General features: G+C 40.6%; 1 protein-coding gene across 1 annotated transcript in view; it reads left to right on the forward strand.

Moving 5' to 3' along the window:
• Window positions 1–709: 709 nt before the first annotated feature.
• LOC128687632 (salivary peroxidase/catechol oxidase-like) overlaps window positions 710–17,965 on the forward strand; it is a 51,197-nt gene continuing 33,941 nt past the window's right edge. The window contains exon 1 of the mRNA XM_070084067.1: window positions 710–941. Coding sequence (XP_069940168.1) covers window positions 907–941 — 35 coding nt within the window. The 5' untranslated portion in view covers window positions 710–906. The remainder of the gene's footprint in view (window positions 942–17,965) is intronic.

Below are 17,965 nucleotides of genomic sequence, written 5' to 3' on the forward strand. Positions count from 1 at the left end.
AACCTGGGTGGTGTGGGTGTAGGCTACTGGTGGGTGGACATGACAGGGAAAACAGAGCTTAAATTTCCACTATGTAACTATAATAATAATAATAATAATAATAATAATAATAATAATAATAATAATAATAATAATAATAATAATAATAATAATAATAATAATAATAATAACTATAATAATAATGTTTATATAATAATATTAATGATAATAATAATAAATTTTTACTACCAGTACATGTACAAGGTATACGGACCATAGCTGACATCACTGACTTACTACTATATAGAAAGCCACTTGTTGTGCAGAGCATTTCCCGCAAATTATGTCACTTTTTGTCCCAGGATGCGACCCACACCAGTCGACTAACACCCAGGTACCCATTTTACTGATGGGTGAAAATGGACAGCAGGTGTCATAAGGTAACACTTCCTAATGTTTCCACCCGTACCGGGGATTGAACCACGGACCTTAGTGTGTGAGCTTAGTACGCTACCAATCGAGTTAGGTGACACCTAACAGCAGCACCCTCATGATGTGTCCGAATTTGCTATAAAAAAATAGTGGGCGGAGTGTGGGGTAAGTGGTGGGCGGAGTAAGGGTGGAAGGATTTAGAAAGTGAAGGTAGGAAAGCTTTACATGCTGACAGGTCTTCCTCCGCCCCTCATTTCTCCCCCACTCCTCCCTCACCCCTCCCTCCCCTTCACCTCTCCCTCATCCTTCCCGTACCAGAAAAGTTTCGGTGATCTCCTGTAGGTGTTGACGCTAAGAAGGTGGCGAAGATCCGCCAGTGTGTGTGTGTTGCTCGTACACACAGGAGAGTGTCTGCTGCTGCCCGTCACTACTGACAGGTTATACACATCACAGGGGAACCGTCTATCCCTGCTGACACACTGAAGATACAACATAATGGCACTCCCAGGGAGGAGAAATAACTGCAACATGTGAGTTTTTTGTGTTAAGTCTTGGATACAATGACAACCTAGTTAATCGTACCAAGAAGTCTACCTTGTGACCAAGATACTTGTATACGTTTTATCAAAACTCATGTGTATGTTATCAAGACCTATGTACGTTTCACCAAACAATTTGTGTCCTTTTACTGAAGTACTTACCTACGTTACCAAGACTCGTGTACGTTATTACCAAGACTCGTGTACGTTGTTACCAAGACTCGTGTACGTTGTTACCAAGATGAACAGACAGAACCACAACCAAGACCTAACTCTTGTTTTCACACACAAAATGCATTTCATCCAGCAAAACAAGTGCGCGAGAACTTATGCAGAAGAACACTGAATGCACATTAATACACCGTCTAGTTGCAACAGTCAAGTTCACTCTCATAACATTTTATAATAGAGAAAAAAAAGTTAAAAGCGGCTATAAAAACTAGTCTTGACTGAGACTAAGACAACATATAACATCCCGCAGTTCATCCTGTGCATTAACATGACCTTTACAAAATATCTACAATATAAAGAAATGCTTTAAAAAAAAAAGACAACTTCATGGGAGAAATAAGAATGAAACGCGTAATGCAGTGTGACTAGTGGCTTTATTTTGTCTATAACAACGTTTTGGTACATGTAAACTATAATATTTTTTTATACCGCACAAGAAGAGATAAAAAGATGAATCTGAGTTGCAGATAAAAAAAATTCCACAGGAAAATAAAAATACACAGGAAAACCCGAGCCCTTTCATGTGCTGACACATACATCTTTATATATATATATATATATATATATATATATATATATATATATATATATATATATATATATATATATATATTTGTAGTTTGTCGTATAATTTATTACAACAGGAATAATACATATTACTGACAAGCTAAAGTAACCTACGAAATTTTAACAATATGAAATATATTTTTGCAGGTAAACACGTCAGTCTGGTTGACACTTTCATTCACGACAGAGATACTCAGTTCATGGATTGTCTTAAGTGGTGTACCATAACTACTAAAATATTTTGAGTAATATGATTTAAAGATACCTTCATGAATACGACTTGACTTAAGAAATCGTAATGACACGATTGCAAATACACCATACCCCCGGCCGGGATTGAACCCGCGGTCATAGAGTCTCAAAACTCCAGCCCGTCGCGTTAGCCACTAGACCAGCTAGCCACAATAAGATTCATCCAACTTTCCTATGGTGTAGAAATATACCTAGTTGGATGAATCTTATTGTGGCTAGCTGGTCTAGTGGCTAACGCGACGGGCTGGAGTTTTGAGACTCTATGACCGCGGGTTCAATCCCGGCCGTTAGTTAGTTTAATATGTTTATTATGCACCCCATACCCATCCTGTGGGCGGTAGTCAAAAGATTACAGAGGTACATAATTGGTCCAGGGACTGGACTCCAAAGTTTTGATAGCTGAGCAAGTTACAGAGGTAATGAACTCACAATTTACAAAGGTAATGAACTCACAATTTACAAAGGTAATGAACTCACAATTTACAAAGGTAATGAATTCTGTAGAATGGTTACTTACGTTTATACTTTGGCTACAGTCATGAACAAATTATAGAGTAATGAGCAATTCACACTTCCACACCCGGTCACAACTGTAATGAGTTATTGGTGCAAATATTGATTGTTGAGTCACACACACCACACACACACACACACACACACACACACACACACACACACACACACACACACACACACACACACACACACACACACACACACACTTTAGTTTAATATCTTTATGCACCCCATACCCATCCTGTGGGCGGTAGTCAAAAGATTACAAAGGTACATAATGGGTCCAGTGACTGGACCCCAAAGTTATGATAGCTGAACTAGTTACAAAGGTAATGAACTCCAGGTAGATCTGGTCACTAATCATGGCAAGTTACAGAGGTAATGAATCAGCTTCACTCCTATACATGGTTACAGTCATGAACAAATTACAAAGTAATGAACCACTGATACATCCCGGCCGGGGGTATGGTTTTTTCATGAATACATTCTAAGTAAAGGAATAAAATTTCTACTGAAGTATCATAATTGAATGATATTCATGATTTATAGCTTCAGGCTGCATATCTTTTTTGAAAAATGTATAGAAAGGCACGATATATGAAGAACATAAGAAAGAAGGAACACTGCAACAGGCCTACTGGCCTATGCGAGGCAGGTCCAATTCTCCCACCGGCTTAAGCCAATCTCTTGACCTAGTGAGGTCAGACACGTCACTTCTTTAATACATTATATAAGGTGATATATCCCCTTGTACACACTGGAACTAAAGAAATACGTTTATTAATGCAGCTTGTTATATTCAACGATATATATTTTATATAAAGATACAATATCGTTACGTATACATTGTAATTAAACGAAAGATTTTATTTCCTGTTTGTTACAACTTAACTTGAGTTCACAACTTGAACAATATAAGTCACAAAACCGTATCTGAAACAGTTCACAAATAACCTACAATATGTGCAGAAAAGTGACGTTCGGCCCATTCTGGACCAATATCAAATAACAAACATGAATTGATATTGCTCCAGGACGGACCGAACCTCGTATAAAGTTTCCCGTACAACCTGCGAGTCAGTAGTTGAACTCGGCGAGACTTTCTTTGATACCTCGTAATCTTATATACCCCATCATCACCATCACACCAGAGCTGCTAACACACTCGTCACATGATGCATTGACACTATATCCCATCATCACCATCACACCAGAGCTGCTAACACCTCGTCACATGATACACTTAACTATATCCCATCACTAACACCACACAAGAGGCTGACAACACCCTCGTCACATGATACATTGTTCACTTGAAAACAAATACTTTTCATATATTTCTTTCGGCTGTTTCATGGACTTTTAAAGTAAAAAAAAAAAAACAGAAATGAACAGCGCATTGTGAATATAATAATGGTGTACAACACTGAAAAGTAGGTAGTACGACTCGTGCAACAGCTAGGTTGAACAATTCTCTAGGCTGAGGGACTGACTACCTCAAAGTACTGCTTCAAGGTTGATGGACTGATCACATCATTACCTCTCCATTGCTTCTTCTGTTTTCATATTTGTAACCTCTATATTCGAATTATGAAGCCTACGCCTGCTACGTAGGCGAAACGTTTAGGAATAAACATACCTAGTTATTGTACATTTGTCTGACTTATCTATTCAATAAACACTTCGAGTGAGATTCTGGAATGCTTAAACATTCCAAAATCTCTTTCGAAGTTCACCGTATGTGGAAGGTTTTGATGAAATAACTGCACAAGCGTGGTGTATCGGGGTGTGTGGGAGTGAACGTCTAGCTTCGAGTAAGCGCCCATATTTATCTGGGGTCTAGTTGTGTGGATAAAGTACTGCGTACTCTGATGTAGAGTGTGCATGTTCGAATCCTGCTGTGGACTGGCGATAATGAGTGTGTGCGTGTGTGTGCTAGTTACCATTTTGTCCTAGGCACATGTCGATTAGACACTAGGCCTGTTGTATGTGTGTGTGTGTGTACTCACCTAGTTGCGGTTGCGGGGGTCAAGTCACAGCTCCTGGCCCCGCTTCTTCAACTGGCCGCTACCCGGTCACTCTTCCCGCTCCGTGAGCTTTATCATACCTCTTCTTAAAGCTATATATATATATATATATATATATATATATATATATATATATATATATATATATATATATATATATATATATATATATATATATATATATATATTCTTACTCGTCGGAGGCCCCGAACTGGTACTCTCGTAGTTGCATCTGTCTTGTTTGTTTATTTGTCTATAGTAAAAGATAACTCGAAGCCTCTTACTCGAGTTATGGAGTAAGATGCCCCGAGTTATAGTTTAATACTTACATAAGATACAAACAAAACAGTTGCAACTACGGGAGTACCTTCTCGGGGCCTCCTACGAGTGAAACACCCTGTATATAAAGAACCCCTGTATATAAAGAACAATATCGTGGTATTTTGTTGGTGATGAGACAGGAAGGTGTGGTGTCACGGGTCATATGATGACTCGCTCACTGCTTCACCATCCTCACATGTACCGGAAGTACGTTTTCCACCCCATGTACTACTCCAGGAGGGAGGTGCCGTAATGCCGGTGAAGGTCTCTTGTTTCAGACAAAGCTGTCATTCACTGCCTGAGATCAAACTTGACTATTTTTCATTCTTTATGGAATATGCAGAATTCTCAGCGTATACAGTGAGAACAGTAAATATTATGGATGGAAGTAGCCTATTTAATTCAAGTAGATTTTTTTGCATCTATTTTCTTGTACAATAAGCATAGGAATTCGTCCACATATCTGTTTCATTTAGTTTTATGGGAAAGAATCTTTTGAACAGTCTTTTTCACAGTGTGGAGATAAAAGTTGTAGAACACCGACACGATGGAAAAATAAACACAAATGAGATATAATGTGATCCTTTATTGACGGATCTGTTTGTGACTTAATAAAGCCCACTGTGTGGGCGAAACGTAGTTAATACAGGTTCACATTATACTGCATCTGTGTTTATTTTTTACGTTTCACACTTCCCGGTGAATATATCCCGATTCCAAACTCTTATGGCAATATTTCTTATAGAACATGTGCGTCCAGGTTGAGAGACAACACCTGTGTAGCATTTACTCGTGCATGACAACATAAGGCTACCAACAACTTCAGCAAGATGGAAGCTATCTGTTCATGTAATTGCGTTATTGACAATAAAAACCATCGTTCTGCTGGGAGGGGAGAGTTTGCCCGGGGCCCCGACGCTCAGATGTCTTCCGGATGACTGGGTGGATGCTGCATGTTAATTTAGATACGTGTTGATAGCTTTGCTTTCCCTTAGAATATTATATGCAACTATGTTACTTGCATAACAGTTACGTCACACGATAGTTCCGTAAAAACATTCACAACGTGTTTAGGTCAATGGAAACTGTGTCTGTGTTCACACTTACAACACTCAGGATCTATTAGGACACGTTTCGCCCTCTGGGGCATTATCAATCAAAACAAGAAAATACATAATGTAATGTAAAGAGCGCATTTGAATAGTATCAGATACTATATATACAAGAAACACTTTTGAAACATCAGGTAACTTTATGATTGGAACGTTTCACCCACCTAGAGGTTTTATTGATCCAGACATGATGCCATGAACGGTGAGGTTATGTGACTCAAATGGATTATGGTGTGGTGAAGTGTCGAGTGCAGGAGTACCAGTCACCCTAAAGTTTGGAGCACAGTAAAATGTTCGAAACTTCAGAACACCCGTGACTTAACCTGATTCTTGTTTTCCTCTTCTCCCTCTTCCCCTTTCCTCTTTCTCCTTTGGGTTTTCTTTCTTCTGCCTTAGGTATGTGGTCCATTATTATTATTCCCCCCTCTGTGTTCTTGTTCCTACCCTTTGTGGGTCCCTAGCTCCCTTGTGGGCCCCTAGCTCCCTTTGTGGGCCCCTAGCTCCCTTACAGTGCTCCTCTTTCTTAGTCTTTGCACCACTACTACTACCTCTACCATCTTCATTTACCTTTCCTGTCCCGTTCCTGTCTGCTGACCTATATATGATGAAAGTTAAGACACTTGTGCAACATCTGGTTATCTTTATTGCAGACATTTCGCCATCCAGTGGCTTTATCAATATAGATTCTTGGACATAATAAGAAATCAGAAGAACTATGTACAAAAGATATATATACTCCCTCCGCCTCTCTTTTCTTGACGAACTCACCCAAGTTCTTGAGTTCATCAAGCCTCTACGTTTCACCTTCAGTAACAAGACTAAATTATACCACCTATCTAGGAGCAGCTTCAAAAAGTTCGAAAATGGCTCCATTGCTAACCTGCCTCCTCAGTTACTCCTATAACTCCCATATATGTTCTACCCTCTGATGTGACCTAGCCTGCTGCCAGCTACTCAAGATTCAAGACTTCAACTACCACAAGTTCGATGTAACAGTCCCTGCTATTCCTATTCTCAAGTCTGCCCCACGATCACCTTAGCTGCTGGGTTAAGCCCTGGCTCTATTTTTACGACTAAGAACACTCCTCTCCAGAGCTATTCTTCGTCTGTCCCGTCTTCCCGCTCATCCCATTGGGATCTTACCTGAACTTGTTCGTTCGTTCGTTCCTTTCTGTTAGTGTGACTTTGTAAATGGTCCAAATCGGACCGAAACATTGCCGCAAGCTCCTCTCTCCTATGTACGGGTTATTTGTGTATTGTTCCAGTCACGGTATTGTGTCTTTGTGTTATTTAATAATAGTATACAATAACGACGTTGATACGTAAGTTAGGTATCTTTATTCCAAATCGTTTTGCCTACACAGTAAGCATCTTCAGTCGAGTACAGAGGCAGCAGAAACAGTAGAGATGTAAAGACGATGTAATTAGTCCATCACTCACTTAGTTTTGAACCAGGCTGACGGACTGACCATCTCAAAACTACGCCTTTACATCCCTACTGCTCAGCTGCACTCTTTGTACGTGACTGAAGGCGCCTACTGTGTAAGCGAAACGTTTAGGAATAAAATTACCTAACTGTTGCACATGTGTGTTACACAGAACATAGTCCTAATTTTTGTTCTTGGTTCGCAGTCCTCCCCCAGTGACAGTGACGAAGGGAAGCTTCAAGCACTATCCTGCTACTGTAGCCACAATAAATAATCAATATCAACAAAAACTACATTCAATCTGACCTCAAAAATTGCAAGGCTTGCCATCACATCCTTCTATCGCTATTACCTATGACTGTAATAATACCAAGGTAACATATATAACTTTTAAAGTACGCAATTACTATAGATTACCTGTGGGCCACAGACCCCCATTACTAAGAGTAATTGTTTAGAAACACTCACCAGACCGACCACTGGCGTACCACAGAGAAGTTCCGCGCTCTTTACCTTACAAGAGCGTATTGTGCGTCAATATTTCTGGTCTCGCACCGTATAAAGTACAAGGACGTCGACAGAGTGAGTGACCACTTTCTTACCACAGAGAGAAGGTCTTGTCTCGCACTGTTTACTTTACAAGGGCGTCGATTGTGAGTGACCAGCAGTGTCAGGAGAGGGTTGGCACTGACACTGTCATAAGAACAATATGCTGAGGGTGTGATGGAGCGGAAAAAACTGTGTTGGATGTATTGAAGAACTGCATAATAATGATACTGTCATTTAGTTATATCTTTTGATTTAAGATTTTTTAGTTCTCTTTTATAGGATTTTAAAGCAACAAAATCGTTGTTGTTTCTCTACGTTCGTATTACACAAAGTGCGGTTGTATTAATATTGGTAGAATTACCAATATTAATACAACCTTTACTTATGTGCAAGTTGATTGTTCTACAATATTGTATTACTACTACAACTAATATTATTACTACTATTACTACCACTAGTATTACACTTCACTCTGAGCCTATATATACCCTCTGTGTCCATGTATTGTTTGTAACGGCTTGACAAAGCTCCTGGAGAGCGAAACGTTGCCACAATAAAATGCCACATTAGTTGCACTTATGTCCTTTTATTTAACATAAAGTGTGGTTAGTGGATGTGCAATATGAAAAACGGAAGGAGGAAAAAAAGAGTTAAAATGAATCAATAAAAATATGAGGGATGAAGAGAAAGTGAAGTAGTGGAGGAAGGGAGACTGGAAGAGCACTTTGACCCGGTACATCCCTCACCACTCTAACCAACAACATAATACCATAAAAATATGTAAAAACAATAAAAGCAGCTAGCACGAACACAACACACCACACAATCAATATCAGACCAAGTTAACATAAGCTGCATCAGTTAGAACACCCGTGAAATCATCCATGATAAAAAAAACTCTCTCGGCAATACACCGAAGTCCCTTTAAGCACAACGGTAACTGTAATAACCAAGACGTAGGTGAAAGGCCGAAGCCGTGGGCACTCAAAATGTGCTCCACAGTCACCTGCACCCCACGACTCACACTCAAGAGAGGCGCTGCAACATTTATTAGGTGGTGATGGGTGAGGTGAATGTGCAAATTTTCAATCGACAAAGAATAGTCTCCTACATATAATTGCAGATGGAGGAGTGACAAACACACACGTCCTGTCGAAATCTGTACAGCTTGTTGCTCGACTCTAGGACGCCACTGGTCGATAGTAGGCATGTTCAGAAATAAGAACAGTTGAGAGGGCGAGGGTGGGATGGAAGATGTGGAGGTGGCAGACTGTAGAAATGAGGTGGACAGGGTAAGAAAGAGGGAACGTGTGGGAATGATAAGAGGGAGAGAAGAAAGGAGGATGTGGGGAGAGAGGGATCGGTATGGATAGAGAGGTAGGGAAGGATGGTATAAGTGTGTAGGAAGGAAAGAGAGCTTGGAAAGGGATGAGTGAGGTAGGAAAGGATACATGAAGGAAAAATGCAGGGTGGGAGGGAGGGAGAGAGGGAAGGAAGGCGCAGTGATGGAGTCCAACTTCAGTAACTAACACACAATGACCAACATGAAGAATATGAGGTAAGACTGTCACAACAGGTTGTAGACTACTGACGCAGCTGTGACTGCAGAGTTGAGCTCAACCTCCTGGCCCACCATAACCTGACGTCCGAAGTCGGTGTCTAGCCTATTGGGATCTATATCTTGGACTGAGGCTGTCTTCTCCCTTCTTGGATCAAACATAAGATCGAAAGAGGGGTTTAAGAGAGCTCTGTATGACCCCTGCGAGTTCAGCGCTTCTCCATTATTATAATAATAAGCTACTCAATTCACAAGTGTTACCACCTCCACCTTCTCTTGCCCACGACGCAGGAGAGTGTACCCAGCTGGTGACACTGTCTGCTGTTCTACTGACAGTCTTACCAGCGGCAGTACAAAAGCTTCGCCCTGGCAGAGAGAATAAGAGACACAAAAAAGGGCGTATCGCCTTACCCTCAATAACATATACTTGTACAATTGCTTGAGGTAATTGTTATGGTTCAGGTGTGATAACGTTGCAGCAGCAGCAGTTGAGTCAAGCTTCTGGCGTCTCTTCTTCCTTCTTAATACTGATCATATATATTTTTTCATTTTCTTTGGTAGCATTTACCACCTCCTCTTGAAAAATATTCTACTGTTGTATTATTAAAGAGAGTGCGTGCGTGTGCGGGTGCGTATGCGTGCGTACATGCGCGCATAAGTGAATGCTTGTGTGCATACTCACCTATTTGCGTTTGGTGTGTGTGTGTGTGTGTGTGTGTGTGTGTGTGTGTGTGTGTGTGTGTGTGTGTGTGTGTGTGTGTGTGTGTGTGTGTGTGTGTGTGTGTGTGTATGTTCACGGCACTGCCTCTTATATGTACTGTCGCCTGATGGCATTGTTATCTTGAATGCTAGGACTTACTAAGTCTATTTGTAAAGTAATGTATGAGGTTTAACTTATCCACTGCCACAGGTAACTTATTCCACCTATTAACCCCCAGGGTATCCAGCAAGTAGTTCCTGGTGCATCTGTGATTCATTTGTCCCTAACTCTCACTTGTGCTCCCACGCTCGTGTGCCTCGCATTCCAATGAACTATTTCCTTTGTGCACTTGTCTGGTATTGCAGGGTGTGACTCTGTCTCCGCTGTTTATTATTGCTATTATTATTATTATTATTATTATTATTATTATTATTATTATTATTATTATTATTATTATTATTATTATTATTATTTAAGTAGTAGTATTATTTCTATTATTATTATTAAAGGGAAGGGGAAGCGCAAAACTCGTAGTGGTCATCCCATAGTGTCTGGGAAATGGGTGATAATCAGGTTTGACAAAAGAGAATGGTAGCTGCAGGTCCTTGGATCAGAAGCCCTTCACCAGCATCAAGGTATCTTACCCCTTCCTTGAAAGGAGTTATACACATAAATTACAAAGATAATCAGATCTGTTTATGACTTGATAAAGCCCACTGTGCGGGCGAAACGTTATCAGTAAAGGATCACATTATACTGCTTAAATGTTTATATTTCTATAATCAAAGTCATGACTGATCCTTGGGGTACCCCGCCGGTGACATCTGCCCACCAGTAAATGGTTTATTTCCCTTATTATTGCTGTTTGAAGTTCCCAGGTTCCTTGACGCTGGTGAGGGGCTCTTGATCTAGGGAATTGGATCTGTGCTCCATTTCCTTGAATCGAGCCTGACTGCTTCTCCTTCCCTCCTCCCTCAGGCTCTGTATCACCCCATGTGGATTTAGTGCTTCCCCATGAATGTAAGAATATTTTACAGGAAGGCCAGCTTTACAGTGCTTGGTTTTACAGTGCTTGGCTTTACAGTGCTTGGCTTTACAGTGCTTGGCTTTACAGTGCTTGACTTTACAGTGCTTGGCTTTACAGTGCTTGACTTTACAGTGCTTGACTTTACAGTGCTTGGCTTTACAGTGCTTGGCTTTACAGTGCTTGGCTTTACAGTGCTTGGCTTTACAGTGCTTGGCTTTACAGTGCTTGGCTTTACAGTGCTTGGCTTTACAGTGCTTGGCTTTACAGTGTTTGGCTTTACAGTGCTTGGCTTTACAGTGCTTGGCTTTACAGTGCTTGGCTTTACAGTGCTTGGCTTTACAGTGCTTGGCTTTACAGTGCTTGGCTTTACAGTGCTTGGCTTTACAGTGCTTGGCTTTAGAGTGCTTGGTTTTACAGTGCTTGGCTTTACAGTGCTTGGCTTTACAGTGCTTGGCTTTACAGTGCTTGGCTTTACAGTGCTTGGCTTTACAGTGCTTGGCTTTACAGTGCTTGACTTTACAGTGCTTGGCTTTACAGTGCTTGGCTTTACAGTGCTTGACTTTACAGTGCTTGGCTTTACAGTGCTTGGCTTTACAGTGCTTGACTTTACAGTGCTTGGCTTTACAGTGCTTGGCTTACAGTGCTTGGCTTTACAGTGCTTGGCTTACAGTGCTTGGCTTTACAGTGCTTGGCTTTACAGTGCTTGGCTTACAGTGCTTGACTTTACAGTGCTTGGCTTACAGTGCTTGGCTTTACAGTGCTTGGCTTTACAGTGCTTGGCTTTACAGTGCTTGGCTTTACAGTGCTTGGCTTTACAGTGCTTGGCTTACAGTGCTTGGCTTTACAGTGCTTGACTTTACAGTGCTTGGCTTACAGTGCTTGGCTTTACAGTGCTTGGCTTTACAGTGCTTGGTTTTACAGTGCTTGGCTTTACAGTGCATGACTTTACAGGGCTTGGTTTTACAGTGCTTGGCTTTACATTGCTTGGCTTTACAGTGCTTGGCTTACAGTGCTTGGCTTTACAGTGCTTGGCTTTACAGTGCTTGACTTACAGTGCTTGGCTTACAGTGCTTGGCTTTACAGTGCTTGACTTTACAGTGCTTGGCTTTACAGTGCTTGGCTTTACAGTGCTTGGCTTTACAGTGCTTGGCTTTACAGTGCTTGGTTTTACAGTGCTTGGTTTTACAGTGCTTGGCTTTACAGTGCTTGGCTTTACAGTGCATGGTTTTACAGGGCTTGGCTTTACAGTGCTTGACTTTACAGTGCTTGGCTTTACAGTGCTTGACTTTACAGTGCTTGGCTTTACAGTGCTTGGCTTTACAGTGCTTGGATTTACAGTGCTTGGCTTTACAGTGCTTGGCTTTACAGTGCTTGGTTTTACAGGGCTTGGCTTTACAGTGCTTGACTTTACAGTGCTTGGTTTTACAGTGCTTGGTTTTACAGTGCTTGGCTTTACAGTGCTTGACTTTACAGTGCTTGACTTTACAGTGCTTGACTTTACAGTGCTTGACTTTACAGTGCTTGGCTTTACAGTGCTTGACTTTACAGTGCTTGGTTTTACAGTGCTTGGCTTTACAGTGCTTGGCTTTACAGTGCTTGGCTTTACAGTGCTTGACTTTACAGTGCTTGGCTTTACAGTGCTTGACTTTACAGTGCTTGGTTTTACGGTGCTTGGCTTTACAGTGCTTGGCTTTACAGTGCTTGGTTTTACAGTGCTTGACTTTACAGTGCTTGACTTTACAGTGCTTGGTTTTACAGTGCTTGGTTTTACAGTGCTTGACTTTACAGTGCTTGACTTTACAGTGCTTGACTTTACAGTGACTTTACAGTGCTTGACTTTACAGTGCTTGGTTTTACAGTGCTTGACTTTACAGTGCTTGACTTTACAGTGCTTGACTTTACAGTGCTTGACTTTACAGTGCTTGGTTTTACAGTGCTTGGTTTTACAGTGCTTGGCTTTACAGTGCTTGACTTTACAGTGCTTGGTTTTACAGTGCTTGACTTTACAGTGCTTGACTTTACAGTGCTTGACTTTACAGTGCTTGACTTTACAGTGCTTGGCTTTACAGTGCTTGACTTTACAGTGCTTGGTTTTACAGTGCTTGGCTTTACAGTGCTTGGCTTTACAGTGCTTGGCTTTACAGTGCTTGGTTTTACAGTGCTTGGTTTTACAGTGCTTGACTTTACAGTGCTTGACTTTACAGTGCTTGGCTTTACAGTGCTTGACTTTACAGTGCTTGGCTTTACAGTGCTTGACTTTACAGTGTTTGACTTTACAGTGCTTGGCTTTACAGTGCTTGACTTTACAGTGTTTGACTTTACAGTGCTTGACTTTACAGTGTTTGACTTTACAGTGCTTGACTTTACAGTGCTTGGCTTTACAGTGCTTGGCTTTACAGTGCTTGACTTTACAGTGCTTGGCTTTACAGTGCTTGACTTTACAGTGCTTGACTTTACAGTGCTTGGCTTTACAGTGCTTGGCTTTACAGTGCTTGACTTTACAGTGCTTGAGTTTACAGTGCTTGGTTTTACAGTGCTTGGCTTTACAGTGCTTGGCTTTACAGTGCTTGACTTTACAGTGCTTGACTTTACAGTGCTTGACTTTACAGTGCTTGGCTTTACAGTGCTTGGCTTTACAGTGCTTGGCTTTACAGTGCTTGACTTTACAGTGCTTGGTTTTACAGTGCTTGACTTTACAGTGCTTGACTTTACAGTGCTTGGCTTTACAGTGCTTGGCTTTACAGTGCTTGGCTTTACAGTGCTTGGCTTTACAGTGCTTGGCTTTACAGTGCTTGGCTTTACAGTGCTTGACTTTACAGTGCTTGACTTTACAGTGCTTGACTTTACAGTGCTTGGCTTTACAGTGCTTGACTTTACAGTGCTTGACTTTACAGTGCTTGACTTTACAGTGCTTGGCTTTACAGTGCTTGGCTTTACAGTGCTTGACTTTACAGTGCTTGGTTTTACAGTGCTTGACTTTACAGTGCTTGACTTTACAGTGCTTGGCTTTACAGTGCTTGGCTTTACAGTGCTTGGCTTTACAGTGCTTGACTTTACAGTGCTTGGCTTTACAGTGCTTGGCTTTACAGTGCTTGACTTTACAGTGCTTGACTTTACAGTGCTTGACTTTACAGTGCTTGGCTTTACAGTGCTTGACTTTACAGTGCTTGACTTTACAGTGCTTGACTTTACAGTGCTTGGCTTTACAGTGCTTGACTTTACAGTGTTCTACCAATACAGTTATACACATTCTTCATTTATTCATACTTCCTACAATATATTCATCACTCACTATCAACTAAGGACGAGAACATTTGAAGGTAAGTAACGTGTGTAGTTTGTATGTATTATTTAGACGTAGTTATATTGCTCACTTAATATCTGATAGTGTAAACATGTTACCAGACTTTTATGTGTATTTGAACGTAAAAAAAAAAAACTGTGATTCAGTGTACAGTGAGTTCCGCTTTACAGCAGCAGCAGCCTGGAACCTAACTTGCTGCTGTATAAGCGAGGTCCTTCTGTAATTTGACTTTCACTCAACAATTTTTATGGAATAATGAACCACTGGGCTTTATCAAAAGTCATGACAATATTTTTTTAACAATAAACCCGTCGGCTTTACCAGAAGGCAAAAGTTGATTATGGAAAATGATGAAGCAAAATACTTAACATAAAAGCACATTGTGAGGAAATAACAAGACACTAGACTATACGCGAAGGCAAGATGATAAATAACACTTGTTAATGATTTGTTAATAATCATAACTACAATTTTTAAAGGGGTGGAGGGGTAAGCCAGCGGAAGGACTCGGGCAGATTATATAATTTATCAAAAACCCCAGCTGCGGATCATCATATAACTAAGACCTGTGTCAGGAAACACTTGTCCTGTTTCCTGACAAACCTAATACCTACCTATAATAATAATAATAATCTTTATTTACTACAAGTACATGTACAAGGTATACAGTCCTATCTGACATCAATAACATACTACTATATAGAAAGCCCCTTGTTGTGATGAGCATTTTGGGCAAATTAAATCGGTTTTTGTCCCAGGATGCGACCCACACCAGTCCACTAACACCCAGGTATCTATTTTAATGATGGGTGAACAGGGACAGCAGGTGTCTTATGGAAACACCTACCGTAACATAAATTAGACACATGTGCAACTCTTGGGTATCTTTATTGAGGAAACGTTTCGCCACACAGTGGCTTCATCAGTCCATACAAAGGAGAATCTTGAAGAACAGGAGTAGAATGAGGTAATCAGTCCCTCAACCTTGAGTCGATGTGGTCAGTCCATCAATCTTGAATAGAATACGGCATACGTGCGGAGAAGGAGCTTATAAACCGTTGGTAGGAGAAGTGCAGCAGTCATAGGCGGTGTCACATTTGTTCAATGTAACACCGCATTTGTCCACATTGAACAAATGTGACACCGCCTATGACTGCTGCACCTCTCCTACCAACGGTTTATAAGCTCCTTCTCCGCACGTATGCCGTATTCTATTCAAGATTGATGGACTGACCACATCGACTCAAGGTTGAGGGACTGATTACCTCATTCTACTCCTGTTCTTCAAGATTCTCCTTTGTATGGACTGATGAAGCCACTGTGTGGCGAAACGTTTCCTCAATAAAGATACCCAAGAGTTGCACATGTGTCTAATTTATCAACATGTCGGTTCTCTGAACCATTCATCTACAAACCTACCGTAACAGTTGTTATATAGTCAATTATTATAATATACACACTAACGAGGTAAACCGGGACTCACAGTCCGCTAACTAATTTTATGCTCATCCAATGTTTTACGGTCCTGAAGATTCATGAACTAATCCTGTTTTTCTTTCTCTTTCTTATTTGTCACGATTCCCCCTCCCCCTTCTTCCCATCCTCTAAAAACCGCTTTCCCTCTTCCCCTTTCTCTTCGTGTGTACATCACGACCACTTTCTCTCCTACCAACTTTTACTAGGCGGCCAACACTCCATGTAGGCTGGAGTAATTCATAAGAACAAAAGAAAGAAGGAACACTGCAGCAAGCCTACTGGCCAATGCGAGGCAGGTCCAAGTCTCCTACCGGCTTAAGCTAATGCCCCAACCTAGTCAGGTCAGGTCACATTCACTGAATGAAGGAACACGGCAACTGACCCATTAGCACAAGCTAATCAGGTCCAACTCACACCCACCCACACCCACTCATGTATTTATCTAACCTATTTTTAAAACTACACAACGTTTTAGCCTTTATAACTGTACTCGGGAGTTTGTTTACTAACTCCTAAGTATACCTTGAAGGTAAACTGTGTACCACCACCCGCAACTTAGTATACAACAAAGGAAATTTGTGAGGTTGTAGGTCGGCCCTGACAGTGACACAATCATGATAAACATATATATATATATATATATATATATATATATATATATATATATATATATATATATATATATATATATATATATATATATATATATATATATATATATATATATATATATATATATATGTGTGTGTGTGTGTGTGTGTGTGTGTGTGTGTGTGTGTGTGTGTGTAAGAAATTACAGAAAAACGAGCGATTGCAATATAAAAAAAATACGACAGTGAAAAAGAAAACATGATTCACGAAATCGTAATGACACGATTGCAAACAAACCTTTCCACGGGCGGGGTTTGAACCCGCGATCAGAGAGTTGGATAAATCTTGTTGAAGTTAGCTGGCCCAGTGGCTAACACGACGGTCTGGAATTTTGAGACTCTGATCGCGGGTTCAAACCCCGCCCGTGTTATGGTTTGTTTAATAAGAAAACAGTAAAATTTGAACGCTTTCTTGTGCTAACACATACATCTTCAGAGGAATATGGAGAACAGGAAAGAGAAACACATTTTAAATTACACAGTTAGCTGATACCTCAGTTGATACCTCAATTGATGCCTCAACTGATACCTCAGCTGATACCTCAATTGATGCCTCAACTGATACCTCAATTGATGCCTCAACTGATACCTCAGCTGATACCTCATCTGATCAACTGATACCTTCAAGTCGGGCCGATTTATCGTCATAAGTTCAGTCTCCTTAATATAGGTTATTTGTATTGTTTCAGCCACTGTATTGTGAATTTTCTTAATCTTTCTGATTATTACTATTATTATTATTATTATTATTATTATTATTATTATTATTATTATTATTATTATTATTATTATTATTATTGTTGTTGTTGTTATAATTATTTTTATTATATATTTACGTGTAAGCCTTATACCCGTACCGGTGATACAGCCCCTGTTGAAAGTGACGTAATTATGTCTGACATGAAAGAAAGAACTGTAACTTCAATTCTCTCACGCCTTGAAGGGTTCTCATGAGATATGCTGCAATACTGCACTTTTCAACTATCTTGCCCACCCTTAGTAACGAGGGTGGTCATCCTCGTTAGTGAGGGGACTCGCCAGGGGCGCTGCAGTCACCACTTATATTGACCAAGGTGACTCAACATAAGAATGGGTACACACAGCGATGAACAAAGACTCAGCTACGCAGAACAAACACTTGATCAACACTTCGTTCAAAGTACAGCAGAAAAAGGTATCTTTAAGAGAAAATTTTTGACCCCGGAGGACTAGCCACTCCCTACGAAAGTAAAAGACTGGGCAGGCGATGCAAAATGTCGCCAATAAAAAGTAGGGGCGCCATTGGTACACTAAGAGAA

Source organism: Cherax quadricarinatus, chromosome 11, assembly GCF_038502225.1.
Source record: "Cherax quadricarinatus isolate ZL_2023a chromosome 11, ASM3850222v1, whole genome shotgun sequence".
Classification (NCBI taxonomy): domain Eukaryota; kingdom Metazoa; phylum Arthropoda; class Malacostraca; order Decapoda; family Parastacidae; genus Cherax; species Cherax quadricarinatus.